At 37.4% G+C, this 26,499-nt stretch overlaps 1 protein-coding gene across 4 annotated transcripts in view; it reads left to right on the forward strand.

The window, feature by feature from the left end:
* Positions 1-26,499, forward strand: part of Ralgapa1 (Ral GTPase activating protein catalytic subunit alpha 1) — a 209,075-nt gene that overhangs the window by 133,079 nt on the left and 49,497 nt on the right. For all 4 annotated transcript variants that reach the window (XM_038335965.2, XM_038335967.1, XM_038335968.2 and 1 more), the window contains 5 exons: positions 1,044-1,178; positions 1,556-1,739; positions 9,866-10,727; positions 13,628-13,699; positions 23,136-23,259. In XM_038335965.2, coding sequence (XP_038191893.1) covers positions 1,044-1,178; positions 1,556-1,739; positions 9,866-10,727; positions 13,628-13,699; positions 23,136-23,259 — 1,377 coding nt within the window. The remainder of the gene's footprint in view (positions 1-1,043; positions 1,179-1,555; positions 1,740-9,865; positions 10,728-13,627; positions 13,700-23,135; positions 23,260-26,499) is intronic.

The raw sequence follows: 26,499 nt of genomic DNA on the forward strand, positions 1-26,499 counted from the left end.
TTATTGGCACAAATGCTTCCACATACACATAGAAAAATAAATAAATAGAAAAAATGGGAAAAAATATGATTTTAATATATGAACTTTGTTTAGTTACTTGAATGCAGTTATGTTTTCCTTATTCTTTTTTGTCAAGCTCAGGATGTTCTGTCCCCTGGCTGAACTCTCAGCCTCAATGAATATTACTGTTAAAATTAACTAATTGTTTGTGTATCAGTATCAGTGTTCATAGTTGAATTTAGGATGAATTATGGTTCCTTTAATAAATTCTAGAAACTCAAGAAAAGTAAAGTGATTTATTGCTTATTAATAATGTTTTATTGGCAATCTGGAGATAAGGCTCACTTGGTAACATGCTTGCTTAGCATTGACAAAGCCCTGACTTCAATCCCCGGCACTGCATAAACCTGGTATGTTGGCACAGGTTTGTAGTCTCAGCACTTGGGAAGTGAAAACAGGAAGATGGGAGTTCAGGGTCATCCATGGCTAATGTGTTAGGTGTTTTTCTTCTATTCGCAATAAAATACTTGATAAATGAATAAAGGAAGACTGTGAGACAACTAGTCACACTGAGTGTGTAGTCAGGGAGCAGAAAGCAGAGAATACTACCACCCTGCTTTCTTTCATTTTTTTATTCTGTCTTGCACCATGGTGCATGTCAAAGTGCTACTTTAAGGCTGTACCCATCCATCTCATCTCCCCAACTTTCCTATGTGTATGTATGTATGTATGTGTATGCTTATGCACAAATGTGTGCATATGTATATTGAAGCCAGAGGTCGATGTTTGGTGTCTTCCCTTAATTGTTCTCCACCTTATTATTATTTTGAGACAGAATCTCTCAATCCACTTTAGAAGCTCATAGACATACAACAGTTTGTCTCCTAGGTGATTCTAGATCCTGTCAAGTTGATTATCAATTTTAAATCATCATCTCCTATATCTTTAGCTACATGAGACCCTTTCTCACAGGACGGGGGTGGGGGGTGGAGAAACCCTTCTCTAACAAGTTTACATTGATATTCGTTTTATTGTTGGTACAGTTGGTTGTATCATTACTTCTTTGCCTTCTGGACTGGATCATGGCCTTACCTTTAAAGACACTACTTCAGCCAGTCCATGCTACAGGAGCAGAAAATGATAAGACAGAAAAATCTGTCCTCAACTGCATTTATAAGGTAAATTTTTGCTTGCTTTATTATTTTTGATAACCAAATGTTTTAAAACTTCAGAAACACTATTCAGTATTGAATAATATTTCTAAGTATAACATTTTTATTGTTTAAAACTGGTATTTTCTAAAATACATAGACTTTTCTTATAGAAACTTAAAGTAATTTATGAGTACTTCTTACAAGACAGCCTTGTTCCGTCACAGAAGTTGAGAGGGGTTAGATTGTGTTGAATATGAGAATCACTGATTAGGTTTCATGCATCTTTTAAGTTGCTAAATATTATCTTCATTGAAGAGCTAAGATTTAAAATATTCAAGTTTTTGCCAAGCTTTTATGTTGCTGGTTTCTTTGTTTTATTTTCATATTTTCTCTTCCCTTAGGTATTACATGGGTGTGTATATGGAGCACAATGTTTTAGCAATCCAAAGTATTTTCCAATAAGCCTTTCTGATTTGGCATCTGTAGATTATGATCCTTTTATGCATTTGGAAAGTTTAAAAGAGCCTGAACCTCTACACTCTCCTGATTCAGAACGGTCTTCTAAACTCCAACCCGTAACAGAAGGTACTGTGAGTTAGTTTTCCTCAAGACAGTGTTATTGCTTGGGTTCTGACAAGATATGCTTTGAGGCCTATTTTCATAGATAGGTTTCTGGTTATAGCTGTTTGCCTAACCATGTAGTTACCTATCATAAGATACTTTTCAGTTTAAGAAATAACTTCATATGTACAATTACTAACTAATATTACATATGATAATATTCCCTTTATATTCTGGCTGACTTACACTAAGGAATATTTTATTGTAGATTTCATAGTATTTTTGAAGAATAAGAAAATTTTGAAGTCTGACAGAATTTGTAGTGACTCTCAGTCCCTGAGACATTTTAGTTCCTCATTTATAAAATGCACTTAATAATATTAGTTCCAGCATGAATTGTTTTGAGTACTAACTGAGATTATATATGCAAATCCCTTGCACAATCCTTAGTACATAGTGAGTTCAGCACTCAGAGATTGTTAAAATTTTTATATTTGATTTGTATATGTATATATGCACAGAGGACAACTTACGGGAGTCAACTCTCCTTCCATCATGTGAAGGAGGTTTTGAAGGAGGAAGTGAGTTGAATTTTTTTAAAATAAGTAATAACTAAGTAGAGAGTTCAGTTACCATGAGTTTGTAGGCTTCCTGTTGTTTCTGTTGAAATCCAACTTTAATCTGTCATGGTCCTATGAGGTACAGGGGATTTTTTTCAATGGTTTTCTATATTTTGGGACTTGCTTTGTGACCATGTATGTGGTTAATTTTGGAGTAGGTTCCACGAGGTGTTGAGAAGAAGGTACATTCTTTCGTGTTATAATGTCTGTTATTTCTGTTATTTCTCTGTTTAGTTTCTGTCTAGATGACCTGTCCATTGCTGAGAGTTAAGTATTGAAATCCTCCACTATTACTGTGTGAGGTTCTATATGTGATTTAAGCTTTAGTAATGTTTCTTTTACAAATGTGGGTGCCCTTAAATTTGGGGCATAAAGTTCAGAATTGAGACATCAGCTTAGTGAATTTTCTTTGAGTATAAAATGCCCTTTTCCATCTCTTTTGATTAAATTAGGTTTGAGGTCTATTTTGTTAGATATTAGGATAGCTACACTAACTTGCTTCTTAGGTTCATTTGATTGGAAAATACTTTACCAACCTTTTACTCTGAGGTAATGTCTGTCTTTGATGTTGAGGTGCATTTCTTGTGTATAGCAGAATGATGAATCCGGTTTTCATATCTATTCTGTTAGCCTGTGTCTTTTGATTGGTGAATTGAGTCCATTGATACTGAGGGATATTCAAGTAGTTGAACTTACTCAAAATAAGTGAGTAGAGTACTATTTAAAGAATAAAGTCCATGAACAAGTACACTGGGACTCATTAGTGCTAGGATTTGTCCTTATTTGGTACTAGAAAGGAAAGAAAAATGAGAGTGAATTAAAAGAATTGGTAAGAGCCATGAAGAGACCATGAAAAATAAACTATCAAAAACTTTTGGTTGAACTAGTCATCGGTTAGTGAGGTGAGTCTAACCAGGCAAAAAAAAAAAAAAAAAAAAAAAAAAAACAAAAAAAACCTATGAATATCTGAATATTGGTTTTCTGTTTACATTAGGAACCCAAGTTGGGTGAAGAACTGCTTCCAGGAGTAACCAACAGCTAGGGAGAAAGTAGAGTGTTCTCAAGAGGTAGAAAGTAGATGTGGATGGTATAAGAAAATAAAACAGTGGTTCTCAGTTTAGCTCACATTAGACTATGGATGATCCAGTTCCCTCAATAGATGTTGATGGTCTATCTTCTAAGATTGCTGGGCTTTCCAGGGCTGCAGCATTCATTACCTGTGAGTCATCTGCAGTCATGGTTGTGAGCCACTGAGAGTTGGTCTGCTGTGCCAGCAGCTCATACAGTGGTGTTTTAGGGAGTAGAATTTTTTCAAGAAAGTTTTATAAAGAAGCCCAATTTGTAAAACTTTTTAAAATAAAGCTTCACTAGAGTGGAGCCTAGAGATTTAGCCAGTCACCTTTCAGGGCTTTTTTTCAAGGGCTCCTCAAATACAATTAGATGGAAGTGGAGAGCACTTGATTGCACTTCCAGAGGTTCTGAGTTCAGTTCCCAGCAGCCACATGATGGCTCACACCATCTGTAATGTGATCATATTCTTTCTTCTGGTGAGTATGAAGACAGAGCACTCATGCATAAAATACATGAATAAATAAATCTTTAAAAATCACACAATTGGACTAGGAAGTATGGTTAAAGAGTAGTCTATGAAGGAAGAGTTTGTTTTTTCCAACATAAAAAGAAAAAAAAGTTGCAAATGATTAAAAGAGTTAAGACTTGATCCTAATAACAGATTAATGACATACATAGAATTGAAGTTATGAAATTAAAAGTCAAGGAAATTGGAGCTTTATTTTTGATGAATAAAGAGACATTAAAAAAAGTATGGTGACATTTTCTTTCACATTGTAACAACCTTTGAAAACACAGTAGTTTTACTAATGTTTTAAATAAACTAGAATTAGAATCAAGCTTGCATGGGGAAGTATTTCTGTTCTTTTTTTTTATGTATACAATATTCTCTCTATGTGTATGCCTGAAGGCCAGAAGAGGGCACCAGACCTCATTACAGATGGTTGTGAGCCACCATGTGGTTGCTGGGAATTGAACTCAGGACCTTTGGAAGAGCAGGCAATGCTCTTAACCGCTGAGCCATCTCTCCCACCCCAATATTTCTGTTCTTAAAAAGATCATGGTGCTTAGAATCATAAGCGACTACCATGATTGTTAACTGGAATGGCTAACCGCTGAGTGAGGTGCATCAGGGTATGGCTGGAACCAGAGTGAGTTCAGATCACACAGTAAAACCTTCCAGATCATTGTAATCTCTACACTAACCCTGTAGTAACATTTTTATCTATGTAATTATGTCTCAACTTCCAGGACTCCACTTACTATATTAAAGTTGGGTTTGGCCACATTTAAAAAGTATCTGAAGAGTATAATTTGCTGTATCACTAGGTATGCTAGTACACTAACAAATATGTCTTCTTATTGGCAGAGTGCTTTATATTTCCTGCAACAAATGCTTCAAAAGCTAGTTTGACTCTGAACAAGGAAAAAGATATAGTGAAGTACTTTTCTCCTCTTCTAGGTTGTCTGTTTAACAACTACTTCTAGTCTGGTGCATATACATGAAGTCCACTAATGCTTACCTACATTACTTCACGTCAAGAAACTACTCTGGGTTTTTGTTTTGTTTTGTTTTCTCCTCTGTTAAAATAAAATAAAAATTAAATGAAAACAAAACAAACAAGTAAAACCCCATTGAAATAGCAGTTGATCATACAAGCTGTAGAAACTTTCCCAGATTCTTTGGAAGTTTAGAGGCCAAGATTAAGTTAACATTCCCTAGTGTATGAACTGGCTCTTTGGAGCCCATTTCCTGTGGAGGGATACCTTGCTCAGCCTAGATACAGTGGGGAGGGCCGTGGTCCTGCCTCAAGTGTTGCGGACAGACTTTGTTGACTTCCCATGGGAGGCCTTACCCTTTGATAGGGGATGGGGTGGGGAGGTGGGGGAGCTGGAATTGGTATGTAAAATTTTAAAAATGGTTTTAAATTAATAAATAAATAAAAAAATTTTGGAAAGTCAAGGAAATTGATCAAAACTGGCTTTGAGGTGAACATAATTGAATAAGTTGCTAATAATTATCTGGAGCACAAGTACATAAAATAATAGGAACATAAAAATTTGTTATTACTTAGCTCTGAAAAACATTCTGGGTAGTGTAATAGGACAAAAAAATCTTAGACAATAATTGATAGTAATGAAAATCTTTCTCTTTAGCTATCACAGAGTACAGTGTTTATTTTACTCAATATTATAGAAAAATATGGTTGTTCTTTATATTTAATGGTAACATTCTAAGACAGTATATTTTAGACAATAATAAACAAAATTTGCTTATATAAAGGGTTTTTATTACTTTTAAAAACATGTAGAGTCCATATGCACCCATGTGTTTGGACATCAGAGGACAACTTGTGGGAGTCAGTTCTGTGCTTTCTCTGTGTGGGGTCTCGGGGTGGAGCTCAAGTCATCAGGCCTGGTAGCAATTGTCTTTGCTCAGCCATCTCACTCCACCCTCAAAAGAGTTTTAATGTATTTTATATAAGATTTATTATAGAGTGCAATAAGTAGAGGAAAAGATATTTAAAGGTGAGCTTAGTGCTGATAGCAAGCACTCCATCCTTTTGCTGTCTGTGTCGTGCTGCTCCCTTTTGTGCTTCATGTCAGTTCAGAATCATCGAGGACCTGCATGATGTATCAACAGGTGATACTGCTTTTCTCAAGTTTCTGGGCTCTGGACTACATGCTGCGGGTTTGCTTAGTTTTGGGAGGGGTGCTTTGTAGGGATTTTTTGAGGCTTTTTTTAAAGGCAGAGTTGACTGATCATTGTGTCCTTGTCTAAGACATGCTTCGTTGTCTTCAAGTACTTTTTTGGCCAATGAATTCTAAACATAGAGTGCCCATAATCAGCTCAGTATTGGATTGAAAAGTGATTTGAAAACTATTGGCAGGAGTGGTTATAATTATTAAATTTACTACAGAACAAGGGAAGGTAGTGAATTTGGCTTTTTGTCAAATGGCAGTATTTTATTAGAAAAAAAAGTCATCATTTGCTGGGCCAGAGTGAAAGGAGTCTCCAAAGATTCATTCTTTCCTAATTATAGTTTCACCTGTACATATTATACAAAGCTAATATTTAAAGCATTTGCCAAAATTAACTTTCTCTGCATGTCTTTTACAGCACAGTGAATTGCAGCAGCTTTTTATGGCTTGCTGCTTTTGTATGCCATAATAATCTGTAATTATGGGTTTGCTGCAAATGATGTAGGGCTTGTTTAATGTGACTATCTGAACAGATAACCCTGACTAGCTGGGTTTATTTAATGAATGCTAGTTTTACAGTGACTTAGAATTGGTATCTCCATTTTGCATTTTCTCACCAGACTGGCTATTTTAAAATTTCATTTTAATTTTTAAATTAGAGAATTTCTGTCTTCTTTCTATATTAACAGGTAAGTGTGAGAGAGATATTTTCTTTAGTTTATTGCTCAAAAATAATAATAAATCTAATCACCCAACTAACAAGTTAAAAGATTTTGGTCTTTTCATGTATATGCATATATCCTGAATTTAGCAAAGCAACTTATGAGAAAAAAATGATTTGGCTCATATCTAAATTTGAAATTTATCCTTTAAGTATTTTCAGTGTTAATAATTATAGTAGATTATAGCAGTTTTATGGCTTGCTGGTTTTGTATTCTACTTAAAGCATTTGATGAGTATTTAAGTGGATAAGTCTTTTTTTTTTTAAATTTTTGTGGGTTTTGAACTGGGTCTTACTATGTATTCAGGCCTTGAGCTTTCCCTCATTCTCCTGTCTCAGCCTGCCCACATGCAAGACTACATCTGTGTACCTCCTTGTCTGCTCCACAAGCTCTTTTCAACTAAATTCTCCGTCTCCTTCTTTGGCAGAGGCTGTGTAGGGGAGACTAATGCCCAGACTTTATGTTTATGAGGGTTTATGTTCTACAGAATGAGCTGACCCATTCTTGAGGTTTATTTATAAGCAAGTTCAAGAGAGAAATGTTTCAAAGGTGTACCCTTATAATGCTATCAAAATTATATAGTTTATATTGTATTTATTATTTTGAGCCTTGTACATAAGAGTTTTTAATTCATCTTTACATGTAAGCCTAGGCTGTTCTTACAGGATAATGGGATTCTTGTCTAAATCTTAGTAGAGGCAAGAGCACCAACTCCTCCCCACCCCTCATATGACAAAGTATCCTCTTTTGGCATGAAATCTAATGCATCCTTACCAGCAACAGTCTCTTCCCAGTCTTCCTAACACCACTCCAATACCAGCCTCTACATCATCCCGCCTTAGAACTGCAGCACCAGCTTTGTTTTGGGACAGGCCCCTCAGTATCAAGTTTATTATTCCCTTGGCACTCACAGCTGGGTGACCACCTGCCTTCTAAGAGCTACCTATCCAGCCTACCCTCTAGGGAACTCCACCTAGCCATAGGCCCAAATAGATCTTGGAACTATTTACTTAGCCTTTTGTACATCTCCATGTTTACCCGGAAAATGACAAAGCACTTGTCTGTATATATCATGGCCCAACATTTTAGCAGTTGGCTTTGCACCCTACCTCTTTCTGTGGCTTTTGTCTTCATCTCCTGTCTTAGGTCTGTTTCTGTTGCTGTAATAAAACGCTATGATCAGAAGGAAGGGTTTATCTGAACTTTTGGTTTCAGGATTGGAGACCATCACAGTTATGGCAGGGAACATGGAAGCAGGCAGGCAGGGTGCTGCAACTGCAGCCGAGAGCTCACTTGAAATGGCATTTGGAAGCTCGTCTACAGTAACATATTTCCTCTATAAGGCCACAACTCGTAATCCTCCAAATAGCCTCCAACTGGATGTAGACCAAGTATGCATATACCCAAGACCTATGGGGGGTCATCTCATTCAAACCACCTCCCCTCCCCATATTCTCTTCCTTGTAGTGAGGAGCTGTGGGCTGTGTTCCTGCCGCCCAGCTCCCGGCCGCCTGGCTAGCTTATGCCCCGAAATAACAACACACAAACTGCATTCATTTAAACACTGCCTGGCCCATTAGTTCCAGCCTCTTATTAGCTAATTCTCACATCTCTTGCTTTAACCCATATCTAATAATCTATGTAACACCACGAAGTGGTGTCTTACCGGGAAAGATTCAGCATGTCTGACCTGGTGGCTGGCTTCATGGCGACTGACCCAGAGAGGAGAGGCAGGGCAATTGTCTGAGCCATCTACCTCACTTCCTTCTTCCTATTCTGTCTACTCCACCCACCTATGTTCTAACCTATTAGGCCAAGCAGTTTTCTTTATTAATTAACCAATAAAATCAACAGATTGATAGAAGACCCGCCTCCATCACTTCCTCTGTCCTCCTTCAGGTCCTAATGTAAGTCAGGCATCTTGCTTTTCCAGGCCTCTAAAACTACTGCGTCATCTGGGTTTTCTTATCTTGCTCTTTCATATTCATACTCATGAGTATGCTCAGCTGGTTTCCTAATGTGAATAGGGAAGGAAAAGTGCTTTTCACATACTTCTAGACTAGAGCATATTGATCCACAAAACTTACTTAAAAAGCTATAACATCTGAACAAGTAGACCTATTGTCAACTTTTAATTTTTTATTTTGCTTTTATTTGTTTATATTTTTTATAAAGGACTGGAGTTCAGTCTTAGGGTCTCGCTGTTGCTAGGCAAATTTTCTACAACTGAACTATACCTCTGCCCATATTTTTTTAGGTTTAGTTTTTAATTATGTGTATAAATGTCTCTTACAGGGTATATGCACATAAGTACAGTGCCCACGGAAGCAAGAGGCAGATTGTGTCACTTTGGGCCAGACTTACAGGCAGGCAGTTGTGAGCCTCCTGATTTGGGTGCTAGGAACCAAACCTGGGTCCTCTGAGAGAGCAGCAAGTGCTCTTAACCAGTGACTCATTTCTCCAGCCCCAACACCTTATATTTGGAGTTTGGCCTTTAAAGTTTCCTTGTCATATAAGGGTTTACTGTCTCCCTATTTAAATACCACTTTTCTCTGACATACTTTTTATCATCAGTAAAACCCAGAATGAAATGACATTTAAAGATGCTGCAGACTATGTCTCTAAATTTGGAATGTCTTCATGAGATAAACATATCAGTTAGATAGATTTCATTGGCTTTTTAATTTACATGCTTAGTGTATTTCAGGGAATTGATTTCTGATACTTTTGATCTTCAAAGGTGATCTACATTTAAAAGCTTTTGTTTAAATTGTGCATCCATTAGCAACAGTTTCAAAAGGACTTCCTTATAAAATAAATTAAACTACTTCGTCAGTAAAGTTTCCTCTACTCTTAGCCATTATTCCTATAATAAGAAAGCTAGATGGTATGCATTAATGTTTATTCAGATATTTGATTGTGATTTTAGCAATGTGATAAAGTCCTCGTTTCTTTTCTAATATGTTTTATGATTCCTGGGAACCAGTATTATTTCTACTCATTTGTGATTTTTTTTCCTTCTTTTTTTTTTCAGTGAAAACTCAAATGCAACAAGGATTGATCTCTATAGCAGCCCGTACTGTTATTACCCATCTGGTGAATCACTTGGGCCATTATCCAATGAGTGGTGGTCCTGCCATGCTGACCAGTCAGGTCTGTGAAAACCACGACAATCATTACAGTGAGAGTACTGAACTTTCTCCCGAGCTGTTTGAAAGTCCAAACATTCAGTTCTTTGTGCTGAATAACACAACCTTGGTGTCTTGTATCCAGATAAGAGCAGAAGAGAGTATGCCTGGAGGAGGACTAGCCGCTGGCCTTGTGTCAGCCAATTCAAACGTTAGAATCATAGTGCGTGACCTCTCTGGAAAGTACTCATGGGATTCTGCCATACTGTATGGGCCACCCATTGTGAGTGGTGTGTCTGAACCTACATCTTTCATACTTTCAATGTCTCACCAAGAGAAACCAGAAGAGCCTCCTACATCTAATGAATGCTTAGAAAACATGACAGTAAAAGATGATCTTTCTCTCCAGCTTAGAAGATTTAGAGAAACTGTACCAACCTGGTCTACAATAAGGGAGGAGGAAGATGCTCTTGACGAGCTCCTGCAGTATTTAGGCACTACAAGTCCTGAATGCTTGCAGAGAACTGGGGTCTCCCTCAATGTTCCGGCTCCACAACCTGTGTGCATTTCTGAAAAACAGGAGAACGATGTCATTAATGCTATCCTTAAGCAATACACGGAAGAAAAGGAATTTGTGGAGAAGCACTTTAATGATTTAAACATGAAAGCCTCAGAACAAGATGAGCCAATACCTCAGAAGCCTCAGTCAGCATTTTATTACTGCAGATTGCTTCTTAGTATATTGGGAATGAATTCCTGGGACAAACGGTAAGGAGAGGAGAAGTTTTCCTTTTTTTTTTTTTTTTTTTCCAAACATTAGTTCTTCTGATCAAGAATTTTAGTCTCAGGCAATGGCGGCACACACCTTTAATCCCAGCACTTGGGAGGCAGGAGCAGGTGGATGTCTGTGAGTTCAAGGCCAGCTTTGTCTACAGACTGAATTTCAGGATGGCCAAGGCTACATAGTAAGAGTGTGTCTTGAAGAAAACCAAAAAGAGAAAAAAAAATGTCTGTATTCTTTTTCTTATTAAATTCTATCTACCATGCTAGAGAGGTGTCTCAACAGCTAAGAATGTATCCTGCTCTTTCAGAGGATCCAAATTCAGTTCCTAGCACCCCGGTAGGCACCCCATAGCCGTGACTCCAGCTCCAGTGAGCCTAATGCCCTGTTCAGGCCTCCCTGGGCATTGTTCTCACCTACACACAAGCATACACAATGCACATAATTGAGAAAATTCAAAACACTGGGAGCTGAAGAGTTGATTCAGTGGTTTGGAGTGTTCTTGCAAAGACTCCACATTCTATGCCTAGCACCCACATAGTGGCTAACAATTGTCTGTAACTCCATTTCTGGAGGGCCCAGCATCCTCTTCTAACCTCTGCACCGGGCATGCATGTGGTGTATGTATATACATGCAAGCAAAACATTCGCACATATAAAATAGCATGAATCTTTTCAAAAAATTCTTTATAAAGAAAATAAAACTGATATTTTCTATCCACCAATCAGTTTTTTTAGGCAATAGGCAAATTGTTTGGGTTTGTTTGTTTGTTTTTAAACTGTTGAGACATATTAAAATTTGGGGAAATAAAAAGATAATTTAATCCATTACATTTTAACATTTTTATAGTAACTACTAAAACTGTATAGCTTAGAAATTATATAATTTTAAAAAATCAAATTTATAAACCTTTATTATAGCTTATCAGTTTTCAAACCAGTCAGTGGTTTTGTTTCAGATTTGAATTAAGAAAGTATTTCAAAATTCATATAAAGAAAAGAATATTTTTTTCTCCTATTTTGTTTTCCTATAAATGTTATAAAATCTTAATAAAAACTTAAAATTGAATAGAGGGCATGTTGGTCCACACCTGTAATTTCAGCATTCTGAAGGTGTAAGCAAGGCCAGCCTGGGCTATAAGAAACCCTCTCTCCAAAATCAAAACAAAGTAGCCGTAGGATAGGGCTGGAGTGTAGTGCAGTAGTAAGGTACAGTTACCACCTACAAGGCCTTGTGTTTAACCTCCGGTACAGAAAATACCAAAAACAAATATCTACAATAATTAAGTTATGTGTTAAATGAAAAGAATGTTGGACTTAAATCAAAACTAGGTTAGAGATACTTTGTCTTTGGACTTTGGCCTAGAGTATCTAAATTGAGAATAATTTTTACATCAATACTAGAAAGAAATAATGTACAAAACGCTTAGGAATTACTTTATATAAAGCATTGCTAATAAATATTTAAGTCTTTTGTTTGTTCTGGTTTCTTGAGACAAGATCTCATGCAGTCCAGGCTAGTTTTGATCTGGCTTCATAGCTGAGGGTGTCCCCACCTTTCAAGTGCTCAGACCACGGTGTGTGCCGACACGCCTGGCTACATGTCAGTTTTGTTGTTGTTTTTATTAGGAACTGAACACAAGACTTTAGGCATGCCGTGCACAGTCTCTATATTTTGTTTTTAATTTCTGTGCTATCAAAAGCTCTATGAGAGTGGAAGGTGACATATTATTTACTTTCGTTAAATAATAGAAATGTATCATCTCTAAATAGTAGAAGTATATCCTCTTATAGTAGGAGGGAGAAGCTTAGAAATGACAAAATGAATAGAATAAATCTGTGATATTTCAGGTACATGTGGGATATTAAGATGGACTTGCTCTCCCCTCTTACTTAATATTTATGTTTTGCTTGGCTTAAAACCTTCCATTTGTTAAACAGTATTCTTGCAGTTTCTGAGGAATGAGGGTACACACATGCAGTGGCAAATGTGTTGAAGTCAAAAAACAACTCAAAAGAGTCATTTCTGTCGTTCTACCATGTGAGTTCAAGGGTTTACACTCAGATTCAGACACTATTACCTGCTGAGCCACCTTACCGTCCCCTAAGCCATTTTATATAAAGAACACAGTTTGCTTTTTGTTGCGGCTGACTACAGATAATTGTCCTTTAGTTATGATAGAAATACATTGTAGTTTTTTGTTATGGAGCACTCTATATGTTGTCTCCTAAGGGAAGTTAAAGATAGAAAGCTGTATTTTATGACAGTAAATATTAATTTTATTTACATATTTAGTATACATAAATTTAAACTACATATTTATTCATATTTTAAAAGAACACCTAATAGGACTGAGAATATATAAAATATGTGTATACACATACACACATGTATATGTAATAACAAGACTCAGGGTGTGTGTATATTATACATAGAGAGAGAGAGACAAATAGATATAGATATTATACTTGCCTGGTACATGTAAGCCTCTTATTTGATTCTCTTGAACCACATACACTACACTATACACACACACACACACACACACAGCAAAATAATGTTTTAATACCTGTAATATAAAACAAGGGGGAAATTCTTAGAGAAGTCCTTGTATCCTTTTCTCTGGATGTAAGTTTGGGATGCTCACAACATCTACAAGGAGAGTTTACACTGGCCTTGATAACAGCACATTATCAAATGAATGAAAGCCTGGGAGGAATAATGACATATTCTTTACATCTTTTTTAGGGTCTGCTCTCTTTTGTGTTAGAAGTATGGAAAGGCAAGAAAAGTGTAAAAAGTTGCATGAGTAGAATGGGAAGTATTTCAAGACTGTCATGCCCTTCCCTGCAAAGGTATAAAATGTTTATCAATCTCTCTATTTAGGAGGAGCTTCCATCTCCTGAAGAAAAATGAAAAGCTGCTTAGAGAACTTAGGAACTTGGATTCAAGGCAGTGGTGAGTTGTTGGGAAACTTTCATATTTACAACTGGAAACCCTCAGCTATTAGCAATGTAAACTGTAATGCTGTACTGTCGCTTTTTAATGGAAACTGTGTGGACCTTAGATAAATTAATTTTAAGAAAAATTTAGAACCTCATTAAGATGCTTGATATATTTGAATCACTTATATTCTTTGTATGTATTTCACAATCCTCTTTTGAATTGGAGAAAACCAGTTGAATGTGTAAAATATCCTTAGATTTCTGTACCGTACTTAATCATAGCTCACTCACTGTTCTGATGCTTGAGATGGATTGGGAAGCCAGTCTGAATAAAGCTGCCTGCTCTGTATGACATCACTGCTGTACAGTGATTCAGAGTGAAATGAACTGATGTGTACCTTTGCTACATGAGCATCTCTGCATCGTTCAGAGCCCTTTGCTGAGCCATTTATTCGCTTTCAGTTCCAGAAACATTACCCTTTTATTCATTCATTGCTCCAGTTTGCCTCTCTTCTGCCTGGGTATGGTCCTCTTCTGTCTTGTATTTCTTTGTTTTCACAAACGTGCTTGACACATTCGGGAGGAGGGAACTTCATTTCAGGAATTGCCTCCATGGGATTGGCCTGTGGATATGTCTGTGGAGCATTTTCTGATGTAGGAGAGCCTAGCCCATTGTGGACAGTGCCATTCTTAGGCAAGTTGTTCTGGGTTGTATAACAAAGGTGGCTGGCCATGAGCCTGGGAACAAGTCAGTAAGTATTGTCCTGCCATGGTCTCTGCTTCATTAACTGCCTTGTTTTTGCTTGGCTTTCCTGGATGGTGGACTGTAACCTGTAAGATGAAATAAACTCTTTCCTCCCCAGGTTGCTTTTGGACAGAGTTTTATCCTGGCAATAGAAAAACAAACTAGAACAATTATAATCCTTATTCCTTTCATATTGTTTTCTACCAAATATATGAGGAAATGTCACCATTGACTCACTTCTGTATTTCCTAACTGCTTTTGTTGAGGCGCTTTTGGCTTTCTTCAGCATGGTCTCTTTAAATTTTTTGCATTTGTGTGTGTGTGTGTGTGTGTGTGTGTGTGTGTGTGTGTGTGTGAAGGATTATTTTATATCTGTGGAAACTGCTTAACTTTTCAGTTTTGAGCTTCAGATTGATGGAGTTCATTCATTTTTGCATAGTCATCTTTCTCAGTATTTTTCTTTCCTCAATTACTTGTGCTTACAGAGTTCTGTGTTGAAATCATTCATTCTGTATTTTTTATAAATATTTGTTTAATATAGTTAAATTTTACATTTTGTTCTTTATTCTTTCTAGAATGTATTTTTTAAATTATGGTATATAAAGGTATCTATCAAGCCTGATGATCTGAGTTCAATCCTGTGACCTACATGATGGGAGAAGAGAACCAACTTCTAGAAAATGTCCTCTGACCACCCTACGTGCACACATATACACATGATAATATTAGTAATGACAATAATAATAGTAATAGTTAGTAAAAAATTTTAGGAAAAGGTAGAGCTGGAGAGATGACTCAGTGATTAAAAGCTGGTACTTCCCTTGCAGAGGACCTGAGCCCAGTGCCCCCAGCACCCATGTCAGGTGGCCAACTACTTACTGCCTTGTAATTCCAGGTCTAGAAGACCTGACCCCTCCTCTCCCTTTCACAGGCACTGACATGCACATGTGCATACCCATTGCAGACACACACACACACACACACACACACACACACATAAATAGCAATATAATGAATCTATAAAAATAAATACATAAATAATTTTAAAAGATAATTAAAACTAAGTTAAATCTTGAAAATGATCTATTTCTATAATTTCTTAAATTAACTCTATAATCTTTCCTATTGATTTACTATAGACTTTATCAAACATTAAAACTTTGTACTTCAGAGCTATGTGTATTTCTATTGATTTGTCTGGTTTTGTACATATATTAATGTTTAGTTTATTACAGCTATATAATACATTTTCTGTGCATAATTATGTTAATATCTTTTTACTTATTCTGAGACCCAAACCTTACCTATGTGAGTAATTCCTGGGTATTTTGTTATTTCATTGTTGATTCTAAATAGGATCTCCAGTGTTATATTTTTGACATTTTGGTTGTGAGCCTAGCATTTAATGGCTGAGTCATCTCTCCAGTCCCTGATATTATATTGGCTTTTTTTCATTTTTAATATTTATCTTGTATCCAACACTTTAGTGAGCTTTCATACTGCTTTTAAGCATCTTTTGGTTTTATTCATCTTTTTTAGATTTGTTTAGGTACACAGTCATTATCTGCAGTCTCTTCTGATAGTCAGTTTTGCTTATATCTGTGTGCCGACTAGAACTTTGAGCTTAAATAGTAAGTAAGGTTGAAAAAGTGGATGGACATCCTTGCCTGTCCTGAGTGTAGTGAGAGTAACTCTTCTTTCCTTTCTTCTTCAGAAAAAGCTATTGATTGTTTGTTTAAAATAGACCATTTTGATCATGCTATGAAAGCAGCTTATCCTGTAGGATTTTTTTAGTAAATATTAAAATAAAATGGTGGTGATATACATTATCATTTTTTCATTTTTGAGATTATAATGTAAGTACAACATTTCTCCCCTTTCCTCTTCAGAATTCTTTTTTATCCTCCACTCAGGTACTCCTGTAGTTTGAATTTCTTAACTCATTAGTGTCTATTATATTTCAGCATAAAAACTATATATATTTGGAGAGTTGGTGCAGCAATTGCAAGAGCACTTGTTGTGCTTGCAGAGAACCCAGGTTTGATTTGCAGTATCCACTAAATTTAATTCCAATTTAGGCATGTTTTAAAATCTGAGCAGTGTTAGGTTTGAAAATAAAGTTGGTAAGAGAAGTATTAAGTGTTTCCATTTGGCATCTTGCTCAACAGCTTCTCTTGTTATTGACATCTTGTTGTCTTAGTGTGCAGCTTTAAAATTGACAAACCAATATTGAAACACAGTTATTAACTAGTATGTTAATAGCAATGTGTTTACTGAATAACCATCAGTACAATCCAATTTAGAGCTGCTTTTCATTTAATTTGTTGAGTAAATGGCAACCTGATTTGTATAGCAGCTGCAGCGTTTCTGATCCTAACCAGCCGTGTGTGCAGGCTCTGCTTCTCTGTCATGGCCTGCTATTACTGCCTGCCTTTTAAATTCAGCTTTGTAGAATAGGGAGTCATATCTTGTGAATTTTGATTTGCCAAATACTATAAGGCATTTTTAAGTAATTAAAATAGCCATTTGTGTATCTTTTGGATATACGATATCGAAAAGGATATTTTCAAATAATATTCAAATTTCAAATAATATTCAAAGATATTCAAATTTGTATAGGATTAAATAATGCCTTCTAAAATTTTCCTGTCTACCCAGAATCTCAGAGTGTAATTTGGAAATCGGGGCACAGTTATAATTAATATAAGGTCATACTGGATTAAATTTGCTCCCAAATCTCGCTGCTGTTCTTATAAGAAGGAGACATGCACATAGAATGTAAGTGGCCAGGCAGATTCCCAGATACAGTAGAATGTGAGCAAGCAAAGGATTGCTACAGCCACCAGACAATGGGAAGGCTTCTCACCCCTTGCCTTCAGAGACAGCATTGTCAAAACCACCTAGTTCATATTCTTTGTCACAGACATCCTAGGAAACAAAATTCTTCGCCTGTCATTTTTTAAAGATATTTTTATTTCATATGTATAGTGTGTGTCTGTATATATGTATATGCAACGTGTGTGTGCCTGTTACTTGCAGAAACCAGAAGATGATATTGGATGCCCTGGAACTGGATTTATAGATGGTTGTAGCCTTCATGTGGGTGCTGGGACTGAGCCTGAGTCATCATAAAGAAGCTGATTCCTTTAACTGCTGAGCCATCTCTCCTGCCCATCTTTGTCAGACTTTTCTGTTTTTCTTTTTAGTATTGCATTATAAGAGTTCTTTATACATTTCTAGATTCAAATTCTTCATTAGTTATAACTTATAAATATTTTTCTCATTATTTAGGTTGTCATTTCACTATTTTTTTTCTAGATAGGTTTTTGTTTTTATTAAAAATATGGAAATTAGCTACAAAACCAGTATTGTTTCAAGGTTTACTGACATAAGTCATATGTATATTTGTTTTCTTCTGTGGAATAAGAGGATTACTGTATGTGTGACAGTCTAGAAATATACACATTTACCATCTAGTAATGTCTTAGATACAGGTGTGATGGGTATTCACTTAGGATTTTACACTTTGAATCCAATCTGCAGAGACCACAGTGTCTCCTATTGTTTAGAGTCCAATATTTTACATAGAGTTTTTTTTCTCATTTTTTTATTAAAGATTTCCATCTCCTCCCCTCCTCCTCCCCCTTCCCTCCCCTCCCTTCCACCCATACCCCCACTCCACCCCTCTCCAAAGACAAAGAGCCATCAGGGTTCCCTTCACTATGTTAAGTCCAAGGTCCTCCCAGCTCCCCCTAAGTCCAGGAAGGTGAGCTACCAAACTGACAAGGCTCACAGTGAGCCCGTCCTCTATCAATGTAATCCATCATATAAATAAACTGAAGGATAAAAACCATATGATCATCTCATTAGATGCAGAAAAAGCATTTGACAAAATTCAGCACCCCTTTATGATAAAGGTCTTGGAGAGATTAGAGATACAGGGGTCATTCCTAAATATAATAAAGGCTATTTACAGCAAGCCGACAGCTAACATCAAATTAAATGGAGAGAAACTCAAGGCCATCCCACTAAATTCAGGAACGCGACAAGGCTGTCCACTCTCTCCTTATCTCTTCAATATAGTGCTTGAAGTTCTAGCAATAGCAATAAGACAAAACAAGGGGATCAAGGTGATTCGAATTGGAAAGGAAGAAGTTAAACTTTCGTTATTTGCTGATGATATGATAGTGTACATAAGCAACCCGAAAAACTCCACCAAAGAACTCCTACAGCTGATAAACTCCTTTAGTATCGTGGCAGGATACAAGATCAACTCCAAAAAATCAGTCGCCCTCCTATATACAAAGGATAAGGAAACAGAGAAAGAAATCAGAGAAGTGTCACCTTTCACGATAGCCACAAATAGCATAAAATATCTTGGGGTATCTCTAACCAAGGAAGTGAAAGACCTATTTGACAAGAACTTTAAGTCTTTGAAGAAAGAAATTGAAGAGGACTCCAGAAAATGGAAGGATCTCCCTTGCTCTTGGATTGGGAGGATCAACATAGTAAAAATGGCAATATTACCAAAGGCAATCTATAGATTTAATGCAATCCCCGTAAAGAGCGCATCAAAATTCTTCACAGATCTTGAGAGGACAATAATCAACTTTATATGGAAGAACAAGAAACCCAGGATAGCCAAAACAATCTTATACAATAAAGGAACTTCTGGAGGCATTACCATCCCTGACTTCAAACTCTATTACAGAGCTACAGTATTGAAAACAGCTTGGTATTGGCATAAAAACAGAGAAGTCGACCAATGGAATCGAATAGAAGACCCAGATCTTAACCCACAAATCTATGAACACCTGATTTTTCATTTCACTATTTTTGATATCATCTGTAGCACTATAAATTCAGGGCTGATAATGGCTTTTTTACACTATGGTGGACATTAGTAAGGGTTCTTCTCTACTAATAAAATTAAGACCTGACCTAATTCAAAGTCCTGGAATTCTTTCTGAGACTTTAATAGTTTCAGCTCTTACATTTGGGCCTATGATTCATTTTAATTTAACTTTTTTAAATGATGTAAGAGTTTGACTTCATTCTTTTCCCACACCACTAGTTAATGAGATTTTTTTTCCTCACCTAACTTCAGTTTTACCATTATCAAAACACAGCTGACCAACTAGACTTGACAATTGTATAATGCAAACACTGGAGAGGCTGAGGCAAGTTTAAGGCTAGCCTATGCTACGTAGTAAGTTCTAGGCTGGACTCCGCTCTATAGTGAGAGCTTTTCATTTCTAAGCATTTAATTGTTGTCAGATAGTACTACAGTGCCTTGATTCATTTTAGCACAAGTTTTGAGACTATAAAATATGAGTCCTCCAGTGGATTTTGGTGGTGCATGCCTTTAATCCCTGAGCTCACTTGGGAGGCAGAGGCAGGCAGATCTCTTGAGTTCAAGGCCAGCCTGGTCTAGAGTGAGTTCCAGGACAGAGAGCTCACTAAGGCCAGCTGGACTGGGACTGATATAGCATGTGATCAAACCGGACTCTCTGAACGTGGCGGACAAGGAGGGCTGACTGAGAAGCCAAGGACAATGGCACTGGGTTTTGATCCTACCGCATGTACTGGCTTTGAGGGAGCCTAGTCTGTTTGGATGCTCACCTTCCTAGACCTGGATGGAGGGGGGCGGACCTTGGACTTCCCACAGGGCAGGGAACCTTGACAGCTCTTTGGACTGGAGAGTGAGAAGAAGGAGGGTGGGGGGAGGGGGGAGGGAAATGGGAGGAGGGGAGGAGGTGGAAATTTTTAATTAAAAATAAATAAATAAATTCTTCAACTGTCAACTCTATTCTTTCTCAGTTTGTTTTGTCTATTGAGTCTATCTATTACATTTCCCTCTGAATTTTAGAATCAGTTTGACAATTCTTGTAAGATGGAAAGCCCAGATTCCGACAGTGGCTGAACCGAATCTAGGCTTGTGGAGAGTACTCTCACATTAACAGTAGTAAGTCTTTGAGCCAGTGAATAGAAGAGTCCTTTTGTTCAGGCCTTAGCTTCTCTCTGCAGTGTTGTCTGGCTTTCAAAGTATGTATTTTATACATATTAGATTTATACCTAAATGTTTTATTCTTTTTTATATACCAGCATGAAAGTATTTTTTCTCTCTTTTGATTCTCCATTGCTAATATGTGTAGGAATACACTGAAGTTTGTGTATGGACTGCATTTCCTCCAAACTTACTGGATTCACTTAGTAGTTCTAATAACTTTCTACTAGATTCTTGAGGATTTTTTTTAGTTTAATTTTACTTATCATTTGTGCGTGTGTGTGTGTGTGTGCGCACGTGTGTGTATGTGTGTGCGTATGTGTGTGTGCACAACTTCCAATTGTGCGCACGTGTGTGTGCATGTGTGTGTGTGTGTGTGTGTGCACAACTTCCAATAGTTAGTCAGTTCTCTCCTTCCACAGTGGGCTGTGAGAACAGCACTTAGGTTGTCAGGCTTGGCAGCAAGCAGTTTAATCACTGAGCAATCCTGCTGGTTCCATGTCTTCTATATATAAAATCATATCTACAAGTGGAAATAATGTGACATCTTCCTTTTGAGAAGATTACTATATAGTTAACATTTTCCAGATACTCAATTTTTTCTTAAATTTAGTTTTAGCAGTATATATTTTTCTGGGAATTGTGTTTTTAATCTAATTTATCTGTTGTCATACTGTCATACATATTTATTAATAGTACCTTTATCTTTTTGTGTAAAGTATGGTTTTGGTAGCATGACTCCTTTTTCTTATTTTAATTTTTTATTGTGTAGGGAGAGGGTGTGGGCGAGATAGAGATGAGGGGGCAAGATAAAAGGACAACTTTTTGGGAGATAGTTCTCTCCAACCTTTCTGTAGGTGCCAAGGACTAGACTCAGGCTGTCTGACTTATGCTGTTAGTGCTTTTGCCCACTGAGCCATCTTGCCTGCTCAGAATTCTTTTTTCCTTCAACTAGATAAAAATATTAAGAAAAGTTGGTTAGCTGTCTTAAAGAACCAGCCTTGGTTTCACAGCTTTTCCTGTATTGTCTGGGGTGAATATGTTAGTGTAGCATTGGTAGAATCAGTTCAGCTCTCTGCTACAGTTTGCATGGTGTCTTCCCATTTTGTTTTCACTTTTATCTGCAGTTTGAATTAGAAGTTTTACTAGTGGAGGCTGGAGAGAGGATTCAGCGGTTAACAACACATGTGTTGCTCCCGCAGAGTCTAGATTTGGCTCATAGCACTCATATGGCTGCAGCTCTAATACCAGAATCCAGCTCTCTCTTCTGTCCTCCTCAGGCACTGCTTGCATATGGTGTATAAACATGCAGGCAAAAAATATCTACACGGGACTGGTTCTGAAGGAGCGTGGGATCAAACTGGACCCTCTGAATGTGGCTTACATTTGAAGCAGACTGAGAAACCAATGATAATGGCACTGGGATTTGTCTCTACTGCGTGGACTAGCTTTTTGGGATCCTGTTCTATTTGGATGCAAACCTTCCTAAGCCAGGATGGAGTGGGGAGGGCCTTGGACTGCCCACAGGGCAGGGTACCCTGCCCTCTCTTAGGACTGGAGGGGGAGGGGGCAAGATTTTCTGTTTCTTTATGCCTTTAGGACACATCAGGCTAGAATTTTTTAAATAATAACTTTTACCAGTTAAATTGGGTTTTACTTGCAAAAAAAAGCCATCCAGATCTATACTCTGCAGTTCTGGCTTCCCCCCCCCTCTCCTCCCCCCCCACCCCCGCCACTTCGCTCCCCCAGTTACACTTGGCTACTTAGACTGGATTATACTAACACTCTATTGAGCACATTGGAAGTTTCCCTGTGTCTTTACACGGGGAATGGAATGGAATGGAATGGCATGAGTGACAGACCCTTGCTGAAGCATCTGTGTTGCTCACATAGAAACTTGTAGTCATGGCTGAACTCTTCAAAATGTGTAGGAAAGTCTGGCTGCAGACTTCAGTTTTAAATATTTGTTTGTATCTCTTTGTTGGTAACTGTGATCGCTTTTTTATTATTCTTACATAATTTGGCAAGAAAATTTACTACTGGTCCAATTTTAAAGTCAGTAAGTATGTATGAGTTCTTCCTTTTTTTTTTTTTTCTGGTACTAAAGTTTGCCAACATTCATCAAACATAAATGGTTTAGCTCGCCTGAGTTGCTAGATGTGTTATTAGAAGTTTGCCTTTATGAACACTTTTAAATTCAAAGAAAACTAAAAGTTAAATGTCCAAGAATTTGGCAATTAACCCATGCAGGGTGTGTGTGTGTGTGTGTGTGTGTGTGTGTGTGTGTGTTCATGTTCTGTTGTTGTATGCAGTTTGGGGGAATACACTACCTACTGATGGTTGCTCGATTCTAAAACTGTCACTTTAACGCTGAGATTCAGTCACACTGCACAGTGATCAACTCTTTAGATGATCATGCATCCATATGTATCTATCCTTGTCCGTACTCTGCCTTCATTTTCCAAATTCGTACCTTTACCTAATTCATTATTACTTTAAGTATTAGTTTTTCCAGTCAGAAGTAACCATGCCTTTCTTCTGGTCCAGTGGCAGTTTTGTTACTTTTTTGATTCCTTTATTTAAATTGCAATTAGTTATCTTCTTCTGTAGACTATAGCATCTAAGTCTTTTTCATATTCTCTGTATATGGAATTTAATAAGCAGACAAATGAATGATGTAACCTTTTGTTTTTGTAGCCGAGAGACACACAAGATTGCAGTATTTTACGTTGCTGAAGGACAAGAAGATAAATACTCCATTCTCACCAATGTAGGAGGAAGCCAAGCATATGAAGATTTTGTAGCCGGTCTTGGATGGGAGGTACTGTTTTTAGGTTATACCAACCATCATTTTTATACTTAGCCCTCAGTCAGCCTTCAGATACCAGAATCCAAGGATGTTCCAGTCCCTCATACAAAATAATGGAATACTTGCCTAAAACTAATGCATATCCCCTTGTATACTTTAAAGCATACCTAAGTTACTTATCCAAAGTAGTTTAAATGCTGTATATTCCATTGCTCTGCTATACTATTTAAGAAATAATTACAAGAGGGACTGGGAAGATGGATCAGTCACTTGCGAGCTTACCTAGCAAGCATGAGGACCTGAGTTTGGATCCCCAGCACCCATATAAAAGGTAGGCACAGCAGAGGAGTCTGTAACCCAGCACTGGGGGAATAGAGACAAACAGATCCCCAATTGCTGACTAGATAGCCAAATCCCAATTGCTGACTAGATAGCCAAATCCACAAACTCCAGGCTCAACAAATGACTTTGGTATTGATGGATGTATATTTAAAGCAGTATCATAGAAATAATAACCTTGGTAGCCATTTAAACTTACAATAAAATTTTTTTTCTTATAGTTGACAGTTATTTCACAAAATTTTTATTGCGGTGTCTGGTAGAGTTGTTGAAGGCCACTGAACTAGGCAGCAAGCTTGTCGGGGGCTGGCGCTCTGTCTTACTGACTTCTGCTTTCAATACCAGTACTTTCCACAGTGTCTAATAGATCAGCTTTTCTTATCCCACTCTATATTTATTATATGGGTTACAAGCTAGTTCACCTTATGTGGATTATGTACGCTCTCTAAGCCTCTATACTTACAATGTACTTTGTTACCCAGCAGAGATGACAAAAAATTCAGTTAAGATGGTATATGTAAATATGCCTTAAAACGTAACAAATGTTTTTTTGTATTGAAGAACTATAGAATCATTACTAAGAGTGAGGGATACTTGAGAAGAAGAGCAAATTGGGAGGGTTATATATACCTTCTGATTTCAAATTTGCTACTAAGCAATACTAATCAAGATAGTATGGTATTAGAAAAAGGATAAATATACAGATCAGTGGAATAGAACATAAAGTACACATGTTTATAGTCAACGATTTTTTTTACCTAGACCATCCAGTGGAGAATGAATAATCTTTTCAACAAATGTTGCTGATATAACCAGATAGCCATATTCCCCTACACACACACATAAAAAGTCAGGGGCCTAGAGAGATGACTCAGCAGTTAAGAGAGTGATTCCCAGCACCCATGTTGGGAGTTTCACAAGTGCCTGTAGCTCCAGTTCCACAGTATCCAACACCCTCCACTAGCTTCTGCAGTCATTCCACAGACCTCCCCACCACACGTGCACACAAACACTAACAAAATCAGTACACACCCGTAATTAAAGTAATCTTTATGTCAAACAATACTATATATAAGAATTAACTCAAATGGATCAAGGACCTAAAGTTACAAAACACTTAGAAGATAATATAGGTGCAAGTATTTATAACTTGGATTTGATAAAGATTTCTTAGATCTAAAACTAAAAGCATGAGCAAAGAGGAAAAGAACACTCATCAAAATTACAGTTTTTGTGCTTCAAAGGACCCCACAAAGTGAAAAACTCCACAGATTGGGGGATGTAATTGCAAATTCTATATTTGAGAAGAGATTTGTACATAGAATATTTGAAGAACTCATACAAGTTTTAAAAAAAAGTAGCATGTGATTCAGTTAAAAAAATAATCCCAGCACTCAGGAGGCAGAGGCAGGCGGATCTCTGTGAGTTCGAGACCAGCCTGGTCTACAAGAGCTAGCTCCAGGACTGGCTCCAAAGCTGCAGAGAAACCCTGTCTCGAAAAAAAAACAAAACAAAACAAAAAAAAAAACAAAAAACAAAAAAATAAAAATAAATGCCCAAAATCTTTACCAGGGGACATGACAACATAGATGGAAGGAAATTTCACAAAATTACTCCAGATAAATAACAACAGGCAGTCAGTGGCTGCTGAGGGAGGAAAAAACCAGTTTTTTGCTTTTGTTGTTTGTTTGATTGTTTTCAGGTATAGGACCACAATCCTAAGTGGTCATACCTACCTAAACATGCAAACATGGGTGACACTGATGGGACTCGGAATAACAAAAATAAAGAAAAAGTGGTCATGAATTCAAGAAGAGATTATTGAGGGGACATAGAGGAGTTTTGGAGGAGAGGGGTGAAAATAATGCAAATGTGCTCATGTATGAAATCCTCCAATTAATAAAATGGCCACAGGACCATGATAGATATACTCCAAAGATAGGTAAATGTTTAGTAAATACATGAAAAGACTTGATATCATGAGCTATCAAGCAAGAAAAGGAGAATACCACAAGGAGTATCTCTTCACACCCAGAAGGATGGTTAGATTTAAAAAGTCAAGTAATATCTTTGGCTAGGATTTAGAGCAATCTGAGCTCTCATATTCTGCTAGAGGAGACATAACATGCTGTAGCGTAGTTGATTGGGTAGCATAAAGGCGCCATATGTCCAAGTTAGGTTAACTATAGCTGTGGTGAAACACCATGACCAGAGCAGCTTGGATTTGCCTGGCTCACACTTCCACATCGCTGTTCGTCACTGAAGGAGGTCAGGACAGGAACTCAAACAGAGCAGGAACCTGGAGGCAGGAGCTGATGCAGAGGCCATGAAGAGGACTGCTGCTTACTGGCTTGCTCCTCATGGCTTGCTCTGCCTGCTTTCATATAGAACCTAGAACCACCAGCCCAAGGGTGCCACCATCCGCAATTGGCTGGGCCCTCCCTGATCAATCATTAATTAAGAAAATGCCCTACAACCTGATCTTTTTTTTCTCATTTTTTTATTAAAGATTTCCATCTCCTCCCCTCCTCCTCCCCCTTCCCTCCCCTCCCTTCCACCCATACCCCCACTGCACCCCTCTCCAAAGACAAAGAACCATCAGGGTTCCCTTCACTATGTTAAGTCCAAGGTCCTCCCAGCTCCCCCTAGGTCCAGGAAGGTGAGCAACCAAACTGACAAGGCTCACAGTGACCAGATCTTATGAAGGCATTTTCTCATTTAAGTTTCCCTCCTTCCAGATAACTCCAGGTCGTGCCAGGTTGACATAAAACTAGCTGGGATACCTTGTAACAAAATAGTTCTGCTGTATGCACACCCAGGAAAAGTAAAAGTTTAAACTTATACAAAACTTAAAAATCTGTGTTCATTGCTGCATAATAAATTGGCAAAACAACCCATTTCTATGTCCATTAG

This window comes from Arvicola amphibius, chromosome 7 (assembly GCF_903992535.2).
Source record: "Arvicola amphibius chromosome 7, mArvAmp1.2, whole genome shotgun sequence".
NCBI lineage: Eukaryota > Metazoa > Chordata > Mammalia > Rodentia > Cricetidae > Arvicola > Arvicola amphibius.